Source organism: Orbicella franksi, chromosome 9 (genome assembly GCF_964199315.1).
Source record: "Orbicella franksi chromosome 9, jaOrbFran1.1, whole genome shotgun sequence".
NCBI classification, from domain to species: domain Eukaryota; kingdom Metazoa; phylum Cnidaria; class Anthozoa; order Scleractinia; family Merulinidae; genus Orbicella; species Orbicella franksi.
In genome coordinates, this window is record NC_138153.1 from 2,332,733 (window position 1) to 2,357,529 (window position 24,797).

Sequence of the window (24,797 nt, forward strand, 5' to 3'; positions counted from 1 at the left end):
GTGTCAGGCGAGTTCAATCGAATTGCGTCAACATAAACTCATGACGCGACCAGCAATGCCTCCGAAGCATACCAAAAGAGTTACGATTCGGTTATGTACCCGAGTTTGGGAGGCGTGATGGCCTCATGGTTAGTGCGCTCGTTTCCGGATCAAGCGGTCTGGGTTCGAGCCCTGCCCGGGGACATTATGTTGTGCTCTTGGGCAAGACAACTACTCTCACAGTGTCTCTCTCCACCCAGGTGTATAAATGGGTACCGGCGAATTTAATGCTGGGAGTGACCCTGCGATGGACTAGCGTCCCATCCAGGGGGAAGTAGAAATACTCCTAGTCGCTTGACGCTACAGAAACCGGGATAAGCTCCGGCCTGGTGGGCCACTTGGCTCGTATGCAGACTTTAGCAATGTACCCGAATCTGGCTAAACCCCCAGTCAGTATTAGATCAATTGCTTGGTATATATCACAGGAGACAAGGCTTCACTTTGGCTTATATATTCGTCATACGATCGTCGCACCGTAGTGAACTGCTCACGTGATCGAAAAAATCCGAAAACACGGAAGATACCGAGGATAACCTATTGCACATTGGGATTAATTAGCTTTTCAACAGTACCTCACTTAAGAATGACGCAATATTTGATTATCATTTCGTCATTAGCATATCTGTAGCGAAACTGTCCTGTCCTTGTGGCATGGCACGCCGATATTGTAACTTAAGTTTAGGTTTGTCACCCATTTCAAATTTGCAGCACTTTTTTTATTATTCTAGCTGCGTGAAAGAAAAATGCCAAAAAGGCAATAATGGTATATCAGTGTTATCGGCCGTTCCGGTGTTTAAGTTGACCTAGTGTAGAACTTTCTTTGCATTCCAAGCCCCTTACGTAGAGCGGAAAAGAAGTCGTAATTTATCATAATACATCGTCCCAACTTCCTGTCTTGTAATTGAACAAAAGTAGAAACTGAAAATAATTTTGATTGGATGATAGGCTGAATTCGGCGTTATTTTGTTTTACTTTACTCTACTCTGCGATTGGTTAAAATGCTGGCACCATCTGCTCAGCCAATGGGGAGCAAAAAGTTCTTAGGCGCTTGACTTGCGTCGGTGTTAACACGTATTTGGCGCTTAAGTCTTAAATATCGGGTTTACTTTGTTGTTTTTTGTTTTAATTGTTGCCAATGGTTATTGTTACCGCTAATAGTCTGACTTTATGACTTTGACTGTTGCTTTATCATGATACATAACAATCTATTTTTAGCAACTAATCCGCTAGAATATAAATATGACCGAGTAACTTGTGACGGTTTCAAAATTCACTTAACTGTTTAGTTCTGGATAGTGACTGTGGAAAAACTCGTTTGCCGTTTTCGAAGGTAATGTAAACAACTCGTGTTTGTACGTAATTCTCGGTTGTACTGCCACTACGACACTTTACCTCGTTTTGAATCTGCCAATAGTTCTTTTTAGTATTACCATACATTATTTTTGTAGAATTGCCTTTGGGACAATTTGGTTGGCAATCAGGACCGCTTAGATTTCACTAGTTGATCAGCTCAAGGTCCTTCTTTCTTGTATCGTGACCTATTAAACCACTCGGAAATTGCTGTAAAAACATAGAGAGAAGGAAGTCTCGTACAGTCTCATTCTCAGCCGTTCTTCGCATTGTCACGTAGTGCAAGATCTTTGAACGGGCTGGTATCCTGCGTCGCAGACGCTAATATACTGTACAAGCCAGGATTTGTGTGCTAATTCGCAGACGTTTATTTACGGGGAAATCTTCGTTTGCAAAGCAGGCTATAAAGAAAACACATGAAGCGAATCAACGTGCGTCCGCTGGCTCGACGGAACGAAACGTAGGAAGAAAGGACAGAAACTAAACAATTAACCCTTCGTGTTTGATTAGGATCGATCAACTTTGATCCAAACGTACGCTATTACCTCTGCGACAGTATTTTGTGGCAAGCTATTTCATGCTATAGTTTTCTGATGATCAATCCTTAACTTTTTGACCTTGGCTTATACCTGTGTTGTTATGAAACATACCAGCCATTGAATCAGTAAAGGAAATAACTCAGATGAAAAGAATAAGGCCTTCCTGAACGATTTTCAGTTTAAAATTTTTATACATCGATTTATTTAACTGAATGACTCTACAATCTCTCGTATTAAGAACTTTTCTGCCGCAGTACAGAATCCTGAACTCTCCGCTAAACAAGCGGTGTTCAGTGCTGGGCCAGTGTGCCTTGGCGAAAATTATCGCGTAAATTCTGCGAATTAGCGTGGATATTCTCGTTTCATAGCGCTTTTTAAAGACATTTGTTGAGGTAACTCCGTAATCCCGAATACCGGTCAACTATGAAGTTCAGTTCCCGTACAATTTTTGTATTATTCGCTCCAAAACAGTATTATATTTCAAGTTCCGTTCTTCCCGGGGCAGTGACAATTCATTAGACGATTTCGGACCCGGAACGACTCTCTTGTGGAAATCAATTGTCTCATCGGAGTAGCGATATATGTATGTATATTTTTTTTGTAAGGTTTATGAATCAAACGATTATGCTAGTTAGTCATCCGGAAAGTGTAAACATTGCAACTGGATACGCAATCATGCATGGTGCAAAGTCGATTGTAAAATGCTGAGCGTGTCGAGTGTGAATTACTATGCTAATGGTTTCCAGCAATTTTTAATCGAGTATGAAAGGTAGCTGGAATTATGCTTTGGGTTTGATTTATTTTGTTTTGTGATCGCCTAAACCAATGGATCGGATGGATAACGTACGACAGTGCCCGTGCTAATTATAGTTTAGGTCACCTCTCTATTTCCGTCTCGACTGCAACATGCGTACACCAACTCTTATTCAATTCTTCCTTTTAAGGGTCCCTCTACCATTTATGGAGGAGATTTTTATTTAATTTAGTAGCGACCACCGATCTATATGTTTAAATACTATTACATACGTCCTCCCAACGACGTCCACCTCTCCATAGGGGAGGCGTTTTCGTCACGACATTCACTTTAACTCACCCATTGTTACGTCCGGGCCACTCTACTTTCCCTGTAACATCCTCTTCAGGCACTCTACAGACGAAGCTCAGCCTTGTCTTCTTGTAAATAGGGCACGTAAACTTCCTGCTTTCTTCGGCAACTTTTGCCTTTCTTTACAAGTCATCGGTCACCGGGAGGTGAAGGAACGGGGTTTGGACCCTGATCCACCACTAGTTTTAGCAAAAGTCCGGAACACCGTTGATTTTTCTTGTACGCTTTTTTTTTTGGGTATTTATAGATGTTTACGTCCGACACGCCTGAACAACAAGACAGCCAAGAAACAATGATAAGCAGCCAGCAAGGAAGAGATTTGGTTGGACTCATTCATCCACCTGGATGCTCCGATCCCAACTGTCTTCTTCCAGAATGCATCAACATTAAATTACGGAAGAATCACTTACAGACTTGCAGAAAAAAAACAGGGCGCTGCGACATTTGCAGACTGCTGAGAAGCAACCTCACAGATACGTTGGTTGGCCCTCCATCCGATCAATTTGTGAAGAATTCGGGGATGAAACCTAAACATACCTTGACCAGAGCTTTTTCCCAAAATGAAGACGTCAACATTGTTAAAGTTGTAAAAGCTAGCGATAGGCAGGAAAAGAGCTTGCAAGGGGCCCAGTCCAGTAAGCAAATAACGACTTACCGTGCCGTGGGGGAAAAACCACCAACTCGAGAATACAGCTCATGCAGTGCCGTGCTACCCCATGGCGAGACAGTGGTTAATTTTCGTCCTGAAGAACAGAAGCATTTGGGCATCTTGCAGCTAAGTAACAAGGTGGGTAATGATAGTATAGCAATGCAAGGAAGAAATAAAGTCGTCCAGCCGCCTTTGGAAGTACTCTGTAACGCTTTACAAGCTCTCAACACGGTTGTTCAGTTAGTAACCGCATCTGAGTTAGAGGTACACTTAATTCCGATTTTAAGGCAGGCTCTAGCAGGCATGGAGACAGCAGTAATAAAGCGCTTGGAAGGAAGCATTGGATCAAGGTCCTTAATGCTGAACAGCAGCCCGATGGTGTTGGATAACTTAGAAGAGGACGCAACCAAACCTGACGACCAATGGAAAACATTACTGCAGGCATCAGCCACACCATCATCAGCACCACCATCAGTACGACCATCAGCACCACCACCACCACCGTTGTCATCGTCATCATCATCATCATTATGGCCGTCGTCGTCGACGTCATCGCCACCGTGGTCGCCACCACCACTGCCGCCGCCTCTATCAGCAACATCAATCAACCCATTTTCATTTTCTCAAGAACGCAGTTCTGAATATGTTCCCGGCGTGGTCAATCAGTGGGCAGAACACATCCCATTACAGCCTCCTTATAAAGGAATTTTTAACACCAATCCTGTTGTAGAAGTTTACGGAGGAGACCTAAGAAGTGAATCCCAATTAGACCAGGATTTCATCTTGTTAGATTTTGTTGAAGAATTGCTTGGATGAAGCCTGCAATTAGGTGAGCTCTTAAGGTGTAAGGGGGCAATAACTTAGCGCAATACTCGTAATAAAAGGAACACCTAACCTTGCATGCGGTCGGTTCGGCTGAAATTTGAATTGACCAATCAGGATTCAGCATGCAGGCGGGAAAACCTGTACTTTCCTGACGTGGAATGCATGTTAACAGGAAAGGCATTGAAGTCAGGTAACTTTTCTCACCTTAGAAGGCATGGAAAATTCAAGAATAGGGATTTATAACTCCAAAACCCATATCAGATTGTAAAGTGAAAATATGAAACATTTTGTGTCTCCAAGCTTTAAATTGGTACCAAAAATGAGTCGCTCGCGTCTGGAAACTCGCTACCGCTCGTCGCCGACGAATGTCGCCAGGTACGATTATGGTCGTGTTATTTTGAACTAAACACGTTTCTTAATTAAACGCAGAATTCTCGAGATAAGTATTCGAAGAGGCCAAAGCAACGCTCTCTATATTCTTGTTAGCTGCGAAGAACTATTATCGTGTCGTTTCGTTAGGACACCTAACTTTTGATTGCCGCTCGTACTGCGGACGCAGCCACCGTATGCAAGGAATGTATGTGGCGTCACAAACGCGCGCAACTGTCATACGAAGACAGGGAAGGGGAGGAGGAACCCAACATTTCAAGATTTGCAAGTACAGTCGAAGCTCTCGTAAGCGACCACCTCGGAAATTCGAACAAGTGGTCGTAACAAGAGCTAGTCGCTTACAAGAATGTGACTCTCGTCAGCGACCGAATGGTAAAACAATAAAGGGTGGTCGCTAACGAGAGGCACAGAAACTCATTATTAATGATTCATAAAAAAGAAATCAACGTTTAATGATGTCTTTATATCTCATATAGACACGGCTAAACTTTACGCTCAATTTTTTAACTGGTCAAGAACCATTAGCGCAGTGTGAGGTTTCATTAAAGTGTTGATTTAGATCAGTAAAAGACTCTGAGTGATCGCTTACAAGAGCTCAGGAAAAGTTCAGTTGGGTAATTCCAAAAGTGGTCGCGATCTATTACCGGGGCGGTCGTTTACGAGAGCGTTTCATTACTAAGTTTAAGTCACAGTTCAAACGGGCTTTCACAACGGTGGTCGTAACTAGGGCTGGTCGCTTACGAGAGTGGTCGCAAGGAGAGCTTCGACTGTACGCTTTAAATCAGTAATGAGGCGTTTGTGTACTCCTGTACATTATTTTAAGCCAGCTACGAGTTCATGTTCATCTTGATTCCATTCCGTTTGTTTGTTGATTTTACTGAACAAATCTCCAATAAAAACAAAAAAGAAAACAAACAAACACCGATGAAACACTGATCATTGTTCGAAGTTTGATTTTGTCCCACTGATTGGCCACTTAAACTAGACAGACACTTGAAGTGCACTCATAATACTTCCGATTGTCAAGTCAAGTGGGCTTGATAGAAAATAAGAAATTGAGTCAGTGGTCCTATTTGACAGGCTTTGATTGACGATGGACGGATGTGAGTGGGCGCATAAACACTCTGAGGAAAAAAAAGCGACAGCGTGAGTCGGCAGTTGTGCAGTGTTGAAAATATTAAGATAATGTAAATTAACTTTGCGTCCGCATTTTCTTATAGCAGCGATGATACCCTTTGACAAGTAAACTTAGCTACCAAAGCGAGGGGTCCAAAGCGGGATGCTTCTTATGTGCGCGTAAAATAGAGTTTTACTTGCGTTAAGCTTGACATCAGCGGGAACGTTTGCTGTTGACATAACGCTTAACCGCAGTTACCTTCGCGGCGAGCCATGCGTTCACCCTCGACCAGCCGTAACTGCTAGCAAACCCTTAGGGCCTTTTTAGATTGACTGACATGTATAATAGTATGCAGTGACGAACGAGTTGTGCTCTTAAAAAGAAACACCTCTAGAAACTTCTATTCGTACTTACACCTGTTCGGCTGACTAGATCCGGCTTAATTCTTCCAGAAATGTTAACTCTCGACACATTACGGATATCTCTCTATCACTCGCATTCCGTTATCACCCGGAATAAATGAAAGTTTACTGCGGTCTCGGCGAAAGTAGCTGATAAATCTGTACCCTGCGTTTACGAACTCGAACAGATGAGGAAAACCAAATTGAAAGTTGTTCCCGAAGTGTCGATTTAACGAGAGTTTACTGTCAAAGCCTCTTATGTTTCATATATATTATTTTCTTTTTTCTCACACAATATATTTTCACTTAAGATTGACAACGAGATGTCATGCTTTTGAATTTTTTCTGCTTTAATAAAAATATCATCGCTTTTAATGCGCTTTGTTGTTTCATATATGCAAAACAGATGTTGCGTATTTCTCTTTTCAAACGAGTGAAAAAGAGAATAGCACCTCAGAATTTAGAATTTTATTGAAAACAGTTGGTGCGCGAGGCAAAACCGTTATCTTCGTGCCGAATGACCATTGAGCGTGTAGCTCTTTGGTTTTACTTTGCAAGATGTCATTAAGTATCATCTCAAGAAAATAAATCATTCTATTCTGAGACAGCTAAAGCATGATATTTTTGTGTTTTAAAACTCGGAAATAAGAAACAATACACTCGCGCTGAGGTTTACACGGTGAACATTTAACTTACGGATGTGCGTCATTCCAATGTTTCAGGCCGGAAATGGTTAACAGTAAACGCGGAAATTACAACTTGCTGCAAATATGACAAAAACATTATGTTTAAAATAAAGTGAAATTACACGAGGTTTGTGGACTGCCCATTGGTCCACATTAAGTATGGACATCTTGAGTACTTAATAGAGTCACAGTCCCTAGCTATTGATATTCTAGTGAATTACTTTCTACTGATAAGCCAGGTACTTAAACCCCAAATCGGAGAGATCTAGTAAACAGTTTCAGTACTTCTCACTGTCATCATTTTTGAAGGCTTGATCACCTGACATCAGGTTGGTAGGAATATTATCTGTTTTCAGTTTACATAAATTCAGTCGGATGCAGCCTTGTACCATCTTCGCTGTTGCAAAATTGTTTACAAGTGTGCATGGTACAAGTTAATTTGTTCCAGTCACAGTATTAATCATTATTACCTGAACAAAGAAGCTTGAAGATCAGGGTTTGAAACAAAATTAGAGCTTAGAACATGCTGTAAAGCAGCTACATTTGAAAATGTGCAAGCGTCTAGCATGATGCCCATAAGGCTTACTAAACGGAGGCAATTAAAATCGACTGATTGGATCTGGAAGTGTAGGCTTTTGTTAAGAGAGAGGAGAAAACAGGACCGCCCGGAGAAAAAACCTCGGAGTAAGGACGAGTATCAACGATAAATCAATCCGGCCATATTTGACGTTGGGTCTAAGGTTTCAACCCAGGCCAGATTAGAGGAAGGCGAGTGCTCTCATCTTTCTCATCTTGAGGCCAAACCTGCTTCCAATGCTTAATTCCACAATTCGTCATTTTACAAAGTTCTTTCATTTCCGTAGTATTAACCAGACACATGAAGCTATAACGCACTAGAAAGAAAATGAAATATTTCAGTTTGAGTAAAGCTGAAACTTCATTGACTGAGGGTAACAGGAATTTCTGAACACCGCCTAATCAAAGTTACTTAACACAACAGAAATTTGGCCAACCGAGTAAATAACATTTTTCACTTACATGCATTTCAAAATGACTGTACCTTTGCGTTGTTTGAGTTATGCGGTTTCGAGTCTAGATAGTCTCTTTTTCAGTCCGTTAGATAATTGTTACAGTAATGATTTATATTCGGTGTAAATCCCTCGTGAATCTTTGAAAGTATCATTAAAAGTGTCAGTTGAGTCAGATTTTGTGCAGTTAAATCAAGTGATGCTTGTCGACTTGCCAAGGAGAACTCGCCATATCGTCTGGCAGAAAATAGATCAGAACTAAAGAGCCTTTCAGAACCCCGGTAGAGTACAATATCTTTGAAACAGTATAATTCTTATCAGCAGAAATGAATTTTATTGGCGAGAACATATTTATCGCATATTTATCTTCAAGTTGTTAAAGGATTTGTTTGGTATTCATAAACAGGATTTCCGAGAATAAAACAGCCTTGAATAACAAAATTTGCGTTTAACTGCAGTTTAACTCGCATAACAGTTTTGTATTAGATCATTGCAAGGGTTCAAAGGACTGGCCTGAACTCAGAATTTAGATTTTTACGCTAACATCCATACGTAGTTATCTTTCTGGCAGATTGTAACTATGACAAATCAGGTAATACGCGATTCAATGACAAACGTCGAGAGATTCAAGGAACCCTTGTAGGATCTCGAATATACAGGAATATAATTTTATAGTGCAAGACCTAGACTATCAAAAAGCTTGAGAAATTAATCTTTTATATCGGAAACTGACTAACACTGAATTGGGTTGGGTTGATTAAGATTGTCGCAAAGGGGAAGAAACTTACTCGTCATTCGAAAATACAGCTGCTGCAGTCCCTTCTATGTAATCGGAAATCTGTTTGAAATGGGAGTGAACCTTACCTAGGAAACGTTGCGTCGCACTGTTATAGACATACTTTGTGAAATCTTGGGCAAATTATCAACAACGGGAAGAAAGTCAGATGAATAACACTTCAATGCCAATGTCAATGAGTCAAATTCAAGCTACATCACAACGCTTACTTGATAGCTGATCAAAGAACCAAAGTAAAATAAACTCAGCTAGGAGTATCACCTAAATACAGATGAATCGAATACGACTCATGCCAGAAAGCAAATTGAGCTTCGAAGGCAACTGACTGTAATGCTAAATAATGCTGAGTAGAAAGTGTATTATTCATAAATTCTTACTAAAGGTTTTGCTCCATTGAAACTTTTCCAAAGGAAATCACGTTTCTAATCACTGACAGGAGTGTGGTTCGTTATTTCACCCGTCGCTGTTTTTCATGCAATACTTACTCGGAGTTGTTCTGAATGACGGGGTAAGCGAATTTAGGAACTATTTGAAAAGCAATTCTTTTGATCGGTGACAACCGTGGAACAACAAGCATTAATCACAAGTAGAAATACAGTTAGAGAGAAGTGTACTTTTGGACACAGACAAATCAATTCTAAAACCCTAATCTTTAACTATCAATTGCTTCTCTGAGACATAAACGATAGGCCTTAGGCTTTAAGACAAAATCATTGAACTCACCACAATCTCTCTGTTTAAATGAAGAAGAACATTTGCTGTCATGCCGCTTGTTCGACCAAAGACTGATCGATCCGTCGAAGATCATGAACCGAGTAGGCCGTAAGCTGCTCATGGAAGCAAGTACTAAGAGAATTCATGCAACCGTCCGTCGATGAATCAGAGATCAGCTTATCATTTCCAATTTCCTTCCGAGTTCTACAAGCTCTTTAAACGGATATAATCCTTCTAAAAATAACTGGCTGCTCGGTAGACTGCTGCCCGCAGTGGAAAAATATGGAGTGATCTCGTGACTAGATATAGTCTAGATCTTCCACTTCTCCTCACAAGCACCTCGATCTAGGCAGCTTGAGTGTCCACAGGTATGCTCACAGGCCCAGGATTGCGGAATATTCAACGAGCAGAATTATACACAGTCGTGTGGAAACGCAAATTAGCAAATAAAACATGTAAATGTGTATAGGCACAGAGTTTAATTTATTGTGGAAAATGGAGCTATGCGATGATTTTATAAACGCAACAGTCAGCTAGATTTTATCCCTTCACTAGTATAATTGCATCAGTGACACATGTAAATTAGAAAAATCATTCATCCTTTTTAGACACGAACGTATTTCCGTAGACAAAGCTCTCAAATTTGTAAAGAAGAAGTTAGACGTCCTTTAATATTGGACGGCGAAAAGGCGTTCGTGCAGATAACTTGAGCTAATGAGTTCTCCAGGAAGGAAGGAGGGAAGGAAGTGTCAAGAACACGCTTGCGTGAGTCATTTATTATGTCCATTTCTCCTTCATCTCGCCGAATATTTATACTGTTCACAGCTGTGTTGGAAAGCAGGGTACAGAGTTTAAATTTGTCTCACATTTGTCTGCAATTGACTACGTTTGTAATTGACTACTGACCAACGGGAGGATAGAATCAATTTATGCTCTGCCTGATGGCGTGACTTACAATTCACTGAAATTATAACTGTTCTTTCAAAGAATACGTCCTCTTAGAATTTATTGGAATTAAAGCAGTTAGCAGAATCTATAGCTGTCGCATAGATCTATACATAGAACACTGAACGCTTGACCCAGCCGCCTCAGGGGCTGAGTCAATTCAGTTGAGTCAATTCGAATCAGGATCAATGGATCAATCTTTCAGATCATGGTACATCAATGGAATTGTTGCATCCACTCATGCATGAGTGGATGCAACAATTCCATTGATGGGCATGCAAGGATTCATCTTTTCCTTTGATGCACCATGATCTGAAAGATCTTGGGTCATTGATCCTGATCCGAATCACCCCAAAGGAAGGCACCCTTATACGAAGATTCGCCAAATGTATGGCTGTATCCTTCTGAAGATTTTGATAGATACAGTTAACAATAATATTAACACTTATTATTATTATTATTATTATTATTACAATACTCTTTCTTTTTAAATTAGGAACAAGGGGCTCAAAGAGATCAGGACCACAATCTTACCAAAACCAAAACAGAGTGATGCTGAATTCCAACACTACTTGGAATGATGGTGCCCAGACTGATCTCCCTTATTGTGGCAGTCAGGTTGATACCGAAAAAGTGTCGACTTTAGAGGCCCCCTTTAGTTTTGCGGATGACAACCCTCAGGAAAGGCAAACGTTTCATTTAGAAAACAGGCTTGAAGCCGGCAAAAACGGTACCACTCCCTCAAACCCCATAATCAAGCAGTTTGCACTGGACAATGGAGTGATTTCAGATATGGATTCAGAGAACGAGCCTTATGATGAACCATGGTCACCAATCATTTTTCCACTCTTGGAATGCGGGTTAGTCGGAGATGGAAGAAAGATGTCTTCAGAAAGCCTCGATTCAAACATCTCATTCCCATCTTTAGATGATACACCAAGTTTAGATGAAGTCTTTGAAGTCCTTAATGAAATGGAACTTTGCGGGTCATGTCTGCCAATGAACGCGCCCTTGACAACGCCATCAACCCATCTAATAGACGATCCGCCCCATTCTTACAGCTTTGATGACCTTAATCAGCTGCCCATTGATCATATCTCGAGCTCCGATCCTTGCAAGTCATTTCAGAGTTTTAACTTTGGCATTGTAAACGGTCTTCAAACTCCGACCCGTGGTTTGGTCACAGCAGTGAGAAGGCTGTGTGAATTACTTTCAGAACCAAGATCTGATCATTTAAATTTTGTCTTTGTTCGTCTCCTTAACAACGCCTTAACAGAGATGGAAAACGCCGTCCAACGTCAATCAACGCGTTCCAGGAGGAATAGGCTAAACAAGTCTGCCAGTGACGCTGAAAGAAGCTTGAAACCGGCGAACATTGGACCGAGTCGGTCCTTAACGTCTCTACCGTCTTTGGCCTTTTCGACCAGGAAAGGCAGTTGTACCAAAAGTGTGGATTTAACCAGCTCAGGGAACTGGGAGAGAGATAACTTTCGGCTGCAGCAAGAAAGTCACGAGATTGTTGAAAAGGAACCATTCATTGTTCTGGAGGACACCCTGTCAGAATTCATGGAGGAGCCGTTTCCTTTCTCAGATTATCTAATGCTGCCAGAATCAGGAAAGTAAGAATAAGATCGAAAACTTTACAGGACTAAATTTAGAGGATTGCACAATTTTATGACCGTATTTTTCGAATAATTGCCTTTTTTGAGTCAATTGTTTTAAATAGTTGCTCATTCCCTCACCCAAATGTCAGAATCTTTATGTATCCTTTTTACAAAAGTCGTTATGTGTGAACAAAATTTGCTGTTGCTTTTGAGGCCCAAGTCTAGATGCAACAATTAAGGTATTGATGTCTCCGCCTTTGCGCTGTTCCTCGTCTACAAAATACTCTATACTTGTTAGTTAATACCCAGGAACTTTTTTCTGTACCAGCTTTTTGACAGATGTTAGACAAACCCTGAAGGAAACTTGGATATAATCGCCTCCAAACTTGAGGGATCACCCGGCCCTCTTTTTATTTAGTCATCACATGGGTCGATTATTGGGGAAATTACGGTATTTACATGGAAATCTTGCACCATGCTCTGCTAGGTAGATCATGTACGAAAATTTGTACAAAATCCTCGCTGTTGAAAAAAAATGCACGATACGCACAAAAATTAATTTAGATGTAGTTATGTACATTTTACGCTATCGGTCATAGTTTGAATTTTATATTTCTCCCCAATGAGACGTGAAAAAAAAAATAACTATCCTCTGTAGCATACTACGATTATCAGTTGAGTAAGGCCGGACAAAAGTTTGGTCACCAAGTTTTAACGTAAAAAGCGTGTTGTTGTCACGAGCAACTGGCCCCGTATCTTGTCAGCCTTTGACGTTATCGACAGCAAAGCGCGCGAAATTGCGGGCGACGCGACAGGCGACGAACGGCTGTTGATATTGTTACCAACGGAAACGAGGTAAGTTGCCCGTGACAACACCATAATTTTAAGCCCAAAACTTCGTAATCAAACTTCCCTCCTGCCTTACCCAACTGATAATCGTAGTATCGCATGATAACTTTAAGCCACCATAAACAAAAAAGTGCATATAAATACTGAAACTATATTTTATATATTCAGCTTGGCAGCGAGACCTAGAGGACTCAAACAAAGGAACTGTGAATGAGCATGTTTATTCATTTCTCTTGTTTGTGCCTCTAAAACTTCGCTATCAAGCTGAATTTTAGCCTATTGCGAACCCGAAGTTCTAGTTGTTTCGATAATTTCCTGACTTTCAGGTGTAGCTTGTCCCAAACCACGAGCATTAGTTCAAAGGAACGAGTTATATACTGGGCTGTACAATTTTATGATTTCTTTTACCGGGCATTATAATCCATCAAATATTTTCGATCGCGCGCGATTGGTCTAAACACGACACGTGACCGAATATTTCCCAGCTAAAACTGCGGAATATCCGAGGATATTCCCCGATTTCAAAACCGCGCGTGTTGCGAAAAATATTTGAAGTATAATAAACACAATAGCCTCCACTTGGCGCGAAAATATGCTCGGATATTTTTCCTTGGACATTATCTGTTTCTCGAAGCTCTCATTTTCCTCGAGCCAAGCTCTCGGAAAACTGTTCGCTTTTCGGAACAGACAATGTCCGCGGACAAATATCCAGCATGTTTTCGCGCCAAATGGAGGCTATTGTTTATATATATAAGAATGAACTTGAAAAAGAACATGAAAAGAAGTCTACAAGCTGTTGATGATGTGCTAATAAACAAGATTAGGTTGACAAATAATACCAGGAATGTTTACTTAAGTTGACTCTTCTTGTAGTGACAGATGCGATGGCCTGATGGTTTTGGTCGGGATCAGGGGTGGAGGGAGACTGGGGGTTCTACCGCACTCTTGGGTAAGACTCGTTCTTCGCATCACCAACTAGCGCGCACATGTGCGCGTGTGCATACAAAACGTAAGAGATTTCTCAAGCTATGCTCGACAGCGAAATAAATAAATGTAAGAATTTAAATTACACAAGGTTATTTGCAATATATCTCAATTTGAAGAAAAGTTTAAAATTCCTTTAAAAATATTTTGATTTTAATGCTGTAAAGAGCACGTCTTTAGGTAGTGCTGGGTATGTGCGCACGAAGAGAATTCAAAAGTTTGTAGTATAATCGTAACTCCCGTTTGACTAACATGCTTTAAAATGTAAGTTCGGGTCTATTTTGTTTAACTTCTTTAATAAATTAATCCAATGAGAGCTTATCTTAGAATTTCGAGTGTCCCTTTCTCCTAACTACTAAGTGATGACAACCTCGTCGGTCGCAAAGTTGCTACAAAGGCCATACGCGTCGTGCAAAAACGAGCACGGTGACCCCTATTTTTTATTGTATTTTTCTGATAAACATAACATGATTACCAACTGGGTGAAGTCTGAGAATTTTTTTAATACTCCCTTTTTAGTGGAATCATCTTAACCCAACAATATGTTGGAATTAAACTACGATAGCGGACTAGCATTCCGCTTGAGGAATACCGATACTCAACGATTATTATGCTGCGATTGCTTCCGTCAAGCAATTTTTTCAGTCATGTGCGTGAGGTGTCTGCATGAAGGAGGGGAGGGAGGGGAGGGTTGACAGAAGTATATTATGGAATATTTTTGACAGTTCCAGTATTTATCTTCAGGTCTTTTAGCCCCCGAAGCGTAACCTTTGACACATCGCTGCTGACACAGCTGGGTTAATTATCACATTTGCCTATTCCAAATAATAACAGACAGTTGTAGCATGTCTGATATGTCTTCCTGGCATCCGGATAAACGTGGCAGGGTAACTCAGGCAGAGGTGGCAAAAGGGGGCGTGGGGGAGGGGTGGCAGTTGTAAGAAAAGAGAAATGGGAAGTGGGTCACCATAGGATCATCTGGTGCTACTACCGACTGATCTAAGGTTAAAGATAGATAGTCACCTTTATTTAAAAGTAGAAAATCTTGAGGTAGGGGTAATCCCTTCAGGGAGCTTACAAAGCAATTCTGCTATCAATAGGAGTCCTGAAACTATTACCTACCATAGATTACACAATAATAGGATATATATATAGTGTCCTTTTATTCCTTCTTCAAGAGTAGATTATTTATCTCAAAATACATTTTAGTATTTCCCAAATTTTATCTACAGCAAGGTGCTTTGGGATATGCCTAGTGAACTATAGTCATTAGTCATTAGAACTATTAAGGTCGTTATATCGGGTTGTTATTTAATATTTAGCTCTTATTAACCGAGCAGGAGGTCTGTATGGGAGAATCTTCACCACAGTCGTGTGTACAGACCTCACGCAGACCGACTAAGCTCGGTTAATAAGATGTTTATTATATGGCGCAAACAAGAATAATTTAGTTCGTTTAATGTAACTGGTTTGTACTAAATGTCATTTTGCTTCCAAACAGCGATGAGCTGAATTTAATTCTGCTAAAGTTTGCTCGTCCTCTTAACCTTTTTTTTTCTCATCAGGCTTTTTTGCACTTCCATAAATAACTATTGTTAGATGAAAACAGTCGATGACTTTGCATTTTAGTCTGCAACTTTTTTACGGCAAAACATTACCGGTCTAGATGTCGGTCTAGATGGGAAAATCTAGACTGCTTTCAATATCGATTTCAGCCAATCAAATTCGTGAATTCGGTAGGTCCCAGTCCTTGTGACACAGAACCATATAATGAAATATTTTATATATTGTTCAGTTGTCTTTACTTGTTCCTTGGTACATTACCCCAGTGTATCTTATCAGCTCAGCTGAAATACAAATTTGAGTAGTTATTACTCGATAATCAGTGAGGAAAACATGATATATCATCTTCGAGTATGTATGAGAATGCTGAATAATAAGAGAGGACAAAGGGTAAAAGAGGTATTCCCGAACTTATATTTATGCCATGCCATAGAAAATACAGCCAATCAGAATGCATAAAAGCTGTTGTATATTCGACGGTCAATCATGCGCCGCATGGATGTCGCATTGATTGTGTTGGCAACTGTATTTTCTATGGCATGGTATAAAATAGTTACGCAACACTCTCTCATGAGATACCCGTGGAATATCCTACTTTTTTCACTTTTATTTTCTCTGAGAAAATTCAAGTGAGTAGTGGGATATTCCACGGTATACCACTCGAAAGCGTTGCGTACCTAATATATGATCGTATAGAGGTCTAGCTTATCCCCAAGGTAATCCCTCTCGCTTTATTTTTAAATCACTCCCGCCGACGGTTTCAAAATCCCAGGTGGGTTTTCACTCAAGATCCCATCACGAAGATTTTTCACTCGTGGACTAACATAGCGGCTTAGCCTCTTACAGACGTTCAGTTAGCTGGATTACATATTTACATAGATTACATAATCCTATTTCTTCTTTTTCTTCTTTTATACAATTTTGAGTTCATGCACACGTTTTAACGAGCGATTGCGCTCCTAGGTGTCGCGTGGTTAAATAAAGTATTGTTGTTGTTAGACGCAGCCCGAAAATCGGCGAGCAAAAGAACTAGGGGAGAAGCGCTGTTTTTTTTTGCGCCGCACCCCACCTAACTGAACGCCTGGAAGAGGCTGCTAGCGCATTTTTATCCTCCAAGAAAACACCCACGCAACACGCGTGGTAGCATTATGTGCCGGAGTACTGTATTCTTTGGGTACCTGGGTACCTGGATTACCTTGGGAATAAGGCTTATAAAGAGGAACACGAGAATATCGAAATAGAAGATCTTACGAATTCAATTTATAAAGCCGTCCAATTTATCCGAGGTCTCTTAATAGTTTACAGAGTTGGACAAAGACTTATAAAAGAAACTTTCTATGAAGGCTGACATGGTATCCTCTAGAGCAATAAATGATTCCTTTTGAGTTCCTTTACTACCATGTTGCTGCTGCTCTTCACAGTCATCACAATCAGTTAAATCCACAGTTTCGGCACAGCTGTCTACCTTAGAGGAAGTAACTGGCAGAGAGTGAGACTTTGAAGTGCGGGCACGACTCTGCCTGATGTTAGCTGATTCATGTCTGCTTTCAACATCGCCTGTAGACTTGTTTGGTCGTTTCCTCTTAGAGACAGGCAGCCTCTCGTAGTTCCGCCTCGGACGTTTGGATTGAGGTTGTGCGGCGTCTTCCATATCGTTTAAGGTGTTGTTAAGAAGACGAACAAAGACAGATTCCAAATGATCCGATCTTGGTTTTGAAAGTAACTCACAAAGCCTTCTCATAGCTGTGATCAAACCTCGTGAGGAGTTTTGAAGACTTTTTACGAGGCCAAAGTGAAAGGGCTGGAATGAATTGCACGCATTTAAGCCACTGGGTGGCTGATATAGGCTATCAGACCAATAAAACTGGGGCATGAATGGAGTTGATGGCGCTGACAAGGGAGCATGCGCATTCATGGTAAGATCTGGCTCAAAGGGATCCATTTCATCAAGGACATCAAAGACATCATCAAGACTTGGTGCAGGATCCAAGCTCGAGGGTAGAATCTCTGAGTCAATGCTTTCGGAAGATAGCTTTCTTTCATTTACGTCTGACACGCTTGACAAATCAGAGGACGCCGGCGATCGCCAAGGACCGTCAAAACACATTTCCATAGAGTTAAAATCTGAAGACATTCCATTGTCCTCTGGAATCTGCACACATATCGGCCTTGCAGGTGCAAAGCTTTGGTCCTCCTCAGTGTAATCTTCAACACGACGGTATTGGTTCCTGGGAAGGCTGCAGGTCTCTGAAGAATTCGTTCCCCTCTCGATATCCCGCCGGTTTCCCCCATGATCAGGTTGATTTGTAGCAGAGTCGAGTGCACTATTCCAAGCAGGACTGGGGATTATGTTGTTCTGGTTTTGTTGTGGTTGTTGCGGTTTTACCTTCATCTCAGTCCCTTTTTTCTAATATAAAAGCAAAACAAGGTTTTTAGGAACAACACAACGGTTTTAAAAAACATGTTTCAACAGAATCTTCTGTTATCTTCAGTTTAAATTACAAAGTACAATGTTAAATATATAGTGTACGCAAAATGCTAATTGACTATAAGAACAAAAGGAAACTCGACAATGTAAAATATTACAAAGAAAGTTTTAAACCTACACTAAATCATCAACTTTCGAGTCATGTTAATTTAAGACAACCAAAAATGCCATGAACGCCACTTTTTAGTTCTGTGTTTTCTTCGGGAGCTCTCGTGTTGATCGCGATCTACTTGACAGATTAGGAAGCTGTTGTGTTCTATTGTGTTCCATCTAGCCAAGTCATTCATTGCAATTCACTTGCTAGAAAAAAAAATTGTTTTGGTTTATTCGAAAAGTTATTAATCGTGAAAATGGCTTTTACGAATGTGAACGATCTACAAACTGCTTTGAACGCTTGTTGAACTTGTCTAGAATGTTGATCGAAATAAAACCATACACCGTGACGAAAGATGAGCGCGTATTTTATAACCTTAATTTTCTATTTGTATATTTTGCACAAAACTATGTTTTCTGTTTTGTCATTATAATTTAGCCTTCAATCTCCTTTCTGCAGTATTAAGCGTTAACCATCAACAGTTCGGTATTTCGCTCTTAGACCAGTACTATACGAAACAAAAATACCTCAAGCGAACTATACCAAAGATATCAGTGACGTCACCTATTGTTATTAATATGCTAACCAGAGAACTGTATTTTGTCATTTTTTCAATACAGCTATAACATGAACTCTTTTCGCTAAATTTTTCACGGCAATATGTAAACAATGGTGGGCTGATGAGATTATTGTCGTGACTCTACAACTTTAGATAGCAAGTCATTGTGTTCAAAACCTACAAAGCAACTCTTCCCTAGCTTCTGTCGATGGCTTTCGTTTCTTCAGGAAATGCCTGGACACTTGATTCAGTCTTCGGGAACAGGGCAGCGATGGCGGACGTTTTCGTTGTGCGGTTGGCACTGGAGAAAATAACATTTCCCGAATTCGATCGTGTTTGTTCCGCATCAACACTGTTTTGTTTCCAGAACCAAAAGTAAGGCAAAGAAAATTGAGATGGGCCAAAATATTGTCGACCGGGGAAAACAACTCCGCGAGCGAAGTGGCAAGCGTTGTGAAACAATCTCATTTGGATCGGGCATATTTAAAGAGCTTTGTCGCCCTCGAAACTTGCCTAAATTCGTTTTAAAACTCTATTCCTTTTCTCCTTCGAAGAAGCTCTATTATTATTATGAATGATAAAATATAGTTCGCTACGGGTACTTTTGTTTCGTATAGTGGATATAGGCGAACGGGCATTTTCGGACCTGGGGATGGGGGGCGGTGACCTTATTGCTCGAAATAAATTATACAATACCCGAAAGCATGTGTTGTGCAAACGCACTCAAATCGCAGTAAAAACAAAAACGTTCACAATTCTCACGTCTAATGAAGCTATTATTATTCCAAAATTACAGTGGAATCCGTTTTTTGGAACCTTCAAGGGAAACGAAAATTGGTTCGAAAAATCGGATAGTTCGCGAAGTCTGAGGTAAAGTTACAACAACAACAACTAGCTTCATTTGCATGACCATAAATACATACAGTGTTGTAAAAGCTTTTGTAAACTAAAACCAAAACAGTAACAATTATCGTGATCATATAATAATGTTATGATATAGCAATCAAGTTACATTGGTTTGATTTGAAAGTAGAATATTGCTTAGATCAAAGCAAAATGAAATAAATTTTGCTAATTGAATATTAATATAATATAATTAATTATTATATTAATATATTGATATAATAACTACAGTGTTCGACTGAGGAGAGAGAAACGACTTTTGGTTCGAGTTATCGGGAGGTTCGAAAACATATGAGGGCTAGAGGAATCGGGATTCCACTGTAGTTATTTTGTAACATCGCATACTCTTTGACCTCGATCGACAGCTTAGTAAAATCAGAAACTTATAAAAGAAACAGTTAATTCTTCCTCGTGCGAGAAGTTCAAGAAAATTTTAAAACGGCTCTTTGTGGAGCCATTCCAAATGGCTCTTTTCAGAGCCACGACAAAAACAAAAGTTTTGGTCTTCGTTTGCTTTGATTCTCTCGTCATTGTTTCGTTGATGGAATTAATTACATCCGTCTCGTGGATTTCCACGATATACATTTGAACGATATATGGCTTTTTCGCTGAACAGAATTCCTGGATCTTTAGATCATTCGACCTTAACTCCGTTTAGACAAGGCAAACATTAGAGAAAGTAGCCTACAAGCCTGGCCTTGACTACCTTTAGAATGTTTTCTCCAGTGTACTTTTGCCTGAATCATCAGCGCTTTGCCGGAAAAATTTCAAAAATTTCAGTATCCCCGGCCCGTGGGCCTCGATAGTACGGGTCTAAGGGCGAAAAAACTAACTGTTGGTGGTAAACGCGTACGCTTAGCACTGCAAAAAAGAGATTGAAGATTAAATTATAATGACAAATTATTTTTAAAACAGAAAACATGAAAACAGGGAACGGCCTAGCTTGAATACTAGCTCACAACTTAGACAGGGTCAGAAAACAATGGGATTTTACTAACTGGGGATTGAAGGAATTGGGAGGGGTATAGCACGCTGAAATCACGTGAGCGCATGGTGGAAGTCACTGGGAGCTTTGTCGAATGATTTCCCATATGGTAAAACGATTTCGTTGCATTGGACACTGACCAAAGGCTATTGCAAAATGGCTCGGTAGGGGGAAGATAGCAGAACTGGTAAGAACCTTAGATGAGAGCTATGATGTAAACTACAGAGCTCATTAAAAACAGTTTAAATACTTCTAATTTTGTAGAAAAAATACAAATAGAAAGTTAAGATTATAAAATACGCGCTCATTTTTCGACACGGTGTATGGTTTCATTTCGATCAACATTCTCGAAAAGCTCGACAAGCGTTCAAAGAAGTTTTTAGATCGTTCACATTCATTAAAGCCATTTTCACGATTAATAACGTTTCGCATAAACCAAAACAATTTTTTTCCTAGCAAGTGAATTGCAATGAATGACTTGGCTACACTTGGCTAAATGAATAAATTATTATTAAATTATTATGGAAGCGCGCTTTTATGTTGAAAACACAATAGCTTCCTAATCTGTCACGTAGCCCGCGATCAACACGAGAGCTCTCGAAGAAAACACAGAACTAAAAAGTGGCGTTTATGGCGTTTTTTGGCTGTCTTTTCTGGTTGAAAATATCGATAAATTTTAGCGTTTCGAACAGTCTTTATCTAGTTGGTATCGAAGTCTACTTACTTGCTGAGACATGTTCGGCATAAATTAAGAAGTTTCCCGCGCATTAGATTCATTAGCCACAGTTGAATATCGGCCTTTTTTCCCGAAATACAATAGATTGACGAGAGCCAATAATTAATTAATTTTATTACCGCGCGCGCCAACTTATCATGCTTTGTGACGTCATCGTGTTTAGCTGCCGACTTTATGTAAATGGCTCTCCTCTTTATGTAAATGGTTCCCAGAAAAAGGCGCCTGGCATCTCTTCTACAGTTTCAAAAGTTATGCTGTTTTGCTTAAAAGTCATCGCAATTTTGCGCGTACTGTTTCTCGCCGAAATGGTTTTAAACAGTTCAAGTTAGCGCCGCTAAAAGCGCTGTGCACTCAACTGAAACCTACACCGGCATAGAATTCCCAACAATCCCCAGCAGAAACCGCCTTCGCACTTCAGTGGTTTCCTTTCACAAATATGAATCGTGATTGTGACAATCATCAGCTGCTTCGCTAACTTTGTAAAACCACTCTTTCCAATTAGATAACATGTTTTCTGGAAGATGCATTTGACACTACCATAAGTTACCCATGCACCGACGCTAGTATAACAGTATTTTAGATCATTTAGAGATTGACTGGTGTATAAATCGATTCGTTGAAATCTACCACTGTAGCAAATAGTCAATCTGTCACTGTTCAAATAGTCATCCAGAATTACAAATCCTTCAGTCTATGCTTATAAGCCCTTTGAAGCCAGGTGTTGAGTTTCTCTGAGTTAATAGGGGGATGAGGGGGATGAACTTAATGCAAGATGGCTAATTAATAAGTCGTTGTCACATTTTCACGGAAATCCTGTCTTGGAAAGCCTAACAGAACATCACCATGTAAACATTACTATTTTAAATCGAAATTTATCAGCTCTAAATTCAGTGTTTTCGGGTGAAATGACGAACCGTTTTCTTTCAAAGTGAACAGATAATAATGTCAAGCGGCAATTTGTCACGATTGTGCGGGCAAATTGTTGTCTTCCAAAAATTTCGGATTAAAATTTTTGCTCTCTTATTTTCATTTCAAGGTACAAAGTATTCGTCCCAAATAGGATGAGCGAATAAAGAACACTCAGTTAATTTTAGGAACATATTCCTAAAAACAACCCACATAAACAACTATAATTTATAGCGTAGATAGTACACTGAATTCGATATTATTTATATAGAACAGTAAAATTTCTGACCAACCTGAGGCGCGTGTTATAGGTAAGGCCAACAAATGATGCAGATCTCCCCGACTGAGCTTTGAACGGCCCGACTAAATCTTCATATGAAAAATGTTTTGACAATCTTTATATATCAACCGCTCGTTATTCATTATCAATAGCGAATGCTTGAGATCCCTGACGGTGTTACCATCTCTATAAAGGGCCTTGACCACACCCACAAACCTCGCATTGGTTTATTTCAAACATTGTGATGTTTGCAGCATGATTGTAATTGTTTTTGTGTTTACTGTTAAGGGTTCCCGGGCCTAAGGCACTGTTCTGATTTAAAACAATGGTCAAGGCAAGAGAGCAGAAGTTAAAATTATGACAATAATAGATTGTTGCTTTTGCAGTGATATGCGTGATATTCAATGACGCATATCCCGTGAAAGTTAACCACTCTGCTTGTAAACCTAAGCTTGAGAGTTTTGTCGGTTATTTACAAAAATATCCCAATGACAAATTACATTAACTGTCTAAAGAAAGTGAATCTACTTTTCTTCAAATGATACTTGTTGACCTCCCACATTTCTTTGACAATGAACTTCAAGCTCCAATGCACCTCTGTGTTTTCGTACACCTCGGTGTTTTAATGCAGTGAAACACCGCAGCTCACCGGCATTTCATGCAATGAAACACCTCTGTGTTTCACCTCAGCGTTTCATGCACCTCAGTGTTTTCTACCAAGTCACCCGACGTGAAGAAACGGTTCCTGATTTCTTTCGGTGGTGGTTGACTTGTGCGTTCAGGTTGATGTCTTGCACAGTTCTCAAGTTGATTGTCGGTTACTGCAAGAGTGAGAATTGATAAGAAAGGAGCTGTTTCCTTTCTAAAGGATTTCTCACTCTTGTTCCTTACTTTAGAATAAATACAAGGAAGTTTTGCCCCACCGTTATTGGTAAATACTATTGGAATGACCTCCGTCTTTCTGTTCTTAGTATTTCATCTAAACCTCTCGTTAAAAAGGCGCTTTATGAATATTTTTTTGCTCAGTATTAAATTTAGTTGATTGCAGTCATGGTGTGTCAACACATGCTTGCGAGTGTGTTTGTGTTTAAAAAAATGGTAATATACAGTATTTTAAGGGCCTTAATTGGTCTCACTATAGTTTGTCCTTCTCTATTTCTTGCTTTATCTAATATCTTTAAATACCTTTAAAGAAAGATATCTTGTGACATAATAATGACTTTGTAATATGAAAAATATATTTGGAACATAATAATGAATGGAGTTATAATAATAATAATAATAATAATAATAAAAATAGATAAAAAATAAAGGAGTTCTGGGGCGTGTTTGTAAACACGTAGTGCCCGCATTGTATGCGACGTTATGATTGATGGCAATTCCTATCTCAAAATTAAATGAACTGTTTGAATAAAAGAAATAAATCATGTAAAAAATAATTGGTGAGAGCGAAGACGCTCCATGGGTGCCGGGCTGGAGAGCTTTGTTACAGGCTAGCACTTTGTATATTTACTAGCTTGATGGGAACAGAAAGCAACAAGTAGGCGACCTCTGCAAGCATTCACTAAGCGTTTACTAACGTGTTTTAAGGGAGTAAGGCGGCAGGAGTGGAACAGGTGCAAACATGCCAAACAATCTAGATTTCCACTGTTTTTCTCCTTGGTAGAACAATCAGTTAATATTCCTCAATGTACAAAGGCCTGGCTAACGAACGATAAGATTCATGCACAATATTGTCAACAGGAAACACCTACGAGCCATTAAAATTAAGTGTCTCGCTTTGGTGGATATCGATAAATTGTTAGCTAGCAGAAGGTGATGTTTAGAAATTGGAAAAGCAAAGTCAGTTAACAATTTAAAGTTGTCAACACCAAAACAAATTCAGCCGTTCCGGTTTACAGTCATCACAACACACGTTTGGCCTGCCCTGATTGTTAATTTCGATGCCATACGACGCCCTCTTAAATCGGTTAGTAGTACATGCAATATACCCCGGCTTTGCGGTATCCACTTGACTTGGATTTAATCCACGCGAACTTCACGATTCCTGACCAACTCATCAAAACAAGAACCACAGATAAATAGACAAATAGACAAACTTTTAACTGACAACTCACAATAGCAGCTCCTCTTTTTCAGACCCAATGTGGGAGACATGTCTGCATGAAAGAGGGGAGGGAAGGGTTGACAGAAATATATCACTGGAATATTATGAAAGTTCCAGTATTTATCTCCAATTCTTTTAGAGAGAGGCGAAACAGC

At 39.9% G+C, this 24,797-nt stretch overlaps 3 protein-coding genes across 4 annotated transcripts; 2 read left to right on the forward strand and 1 right to left on the reverse strand.

The window, feature by feature from the left end:
- The first annotated feature begins 1,279 nt into the window (after positions 1-1,279).
- On the forward strand, positions 1,280-11,124 carry LOC145497456 (uncharacterized). 2 transcript variants are annotated; one of them, XM_081477258.1, is made up of 2 exons: positions 1,280-1,369; positions 3,281-6,629. In XM_081477258.1, the coding sequence occupies exon 2, from the start codon at positions 3,281-3,283 to the stop codon at positions 4,496-4,498; it is 1,218 nt and encodes a 405-aa protein (XP_081333384.1). In that variant the 5' UTR covers positions 1,280-1,369; the 3' UTR covers positions 4,499-6,629. The 2 variants fall into 2 exon arrangements, with proteins under 2 accessions (XP_081333384.1, XP_081333385.1); XM_081477259.1 differs by lacking the exon at positions 1,280-1,369 and adding an exon at positions 11,081-11,124 and having other exon boundaries at positions 1,995-4,511.
- On the forward strand, positions 11,093-13,652 carry LOC145497457 (uncharacterized). Its single transcript, XM_081477261.1, has one exon. It carries the CDS (start codon positions 11,137-11,139, stop codon positions 12,205-12,207), a length of 1,071 nt encoding a protein of 356 aa, XP_081333387.1. The 5' UTR covers positions 11,093-11,136; the 3' UTR covers positions 12,208-13,652.
- Positions 13,653-15,447: 1,795 nt separating this feature from the next.
- On the reverse strand, positions 15,448-17,981 carry LOC145497652 (uncharacterized). Its single transcript, XM_081477473.1, has one exon. It carries the CDS (start codon positions 17,974-17,976, stop codon positions 16,876-16,878), a length of 1,101 nt encoding a protein of 366 aa, XP_081333599.1. The 5' UTR covers positions 17,977-17,981; the 3' UTR covers positions 15,448-16,875.
- Positions 17,982-24,797: the final 6,816 nt, after the last annotated feature.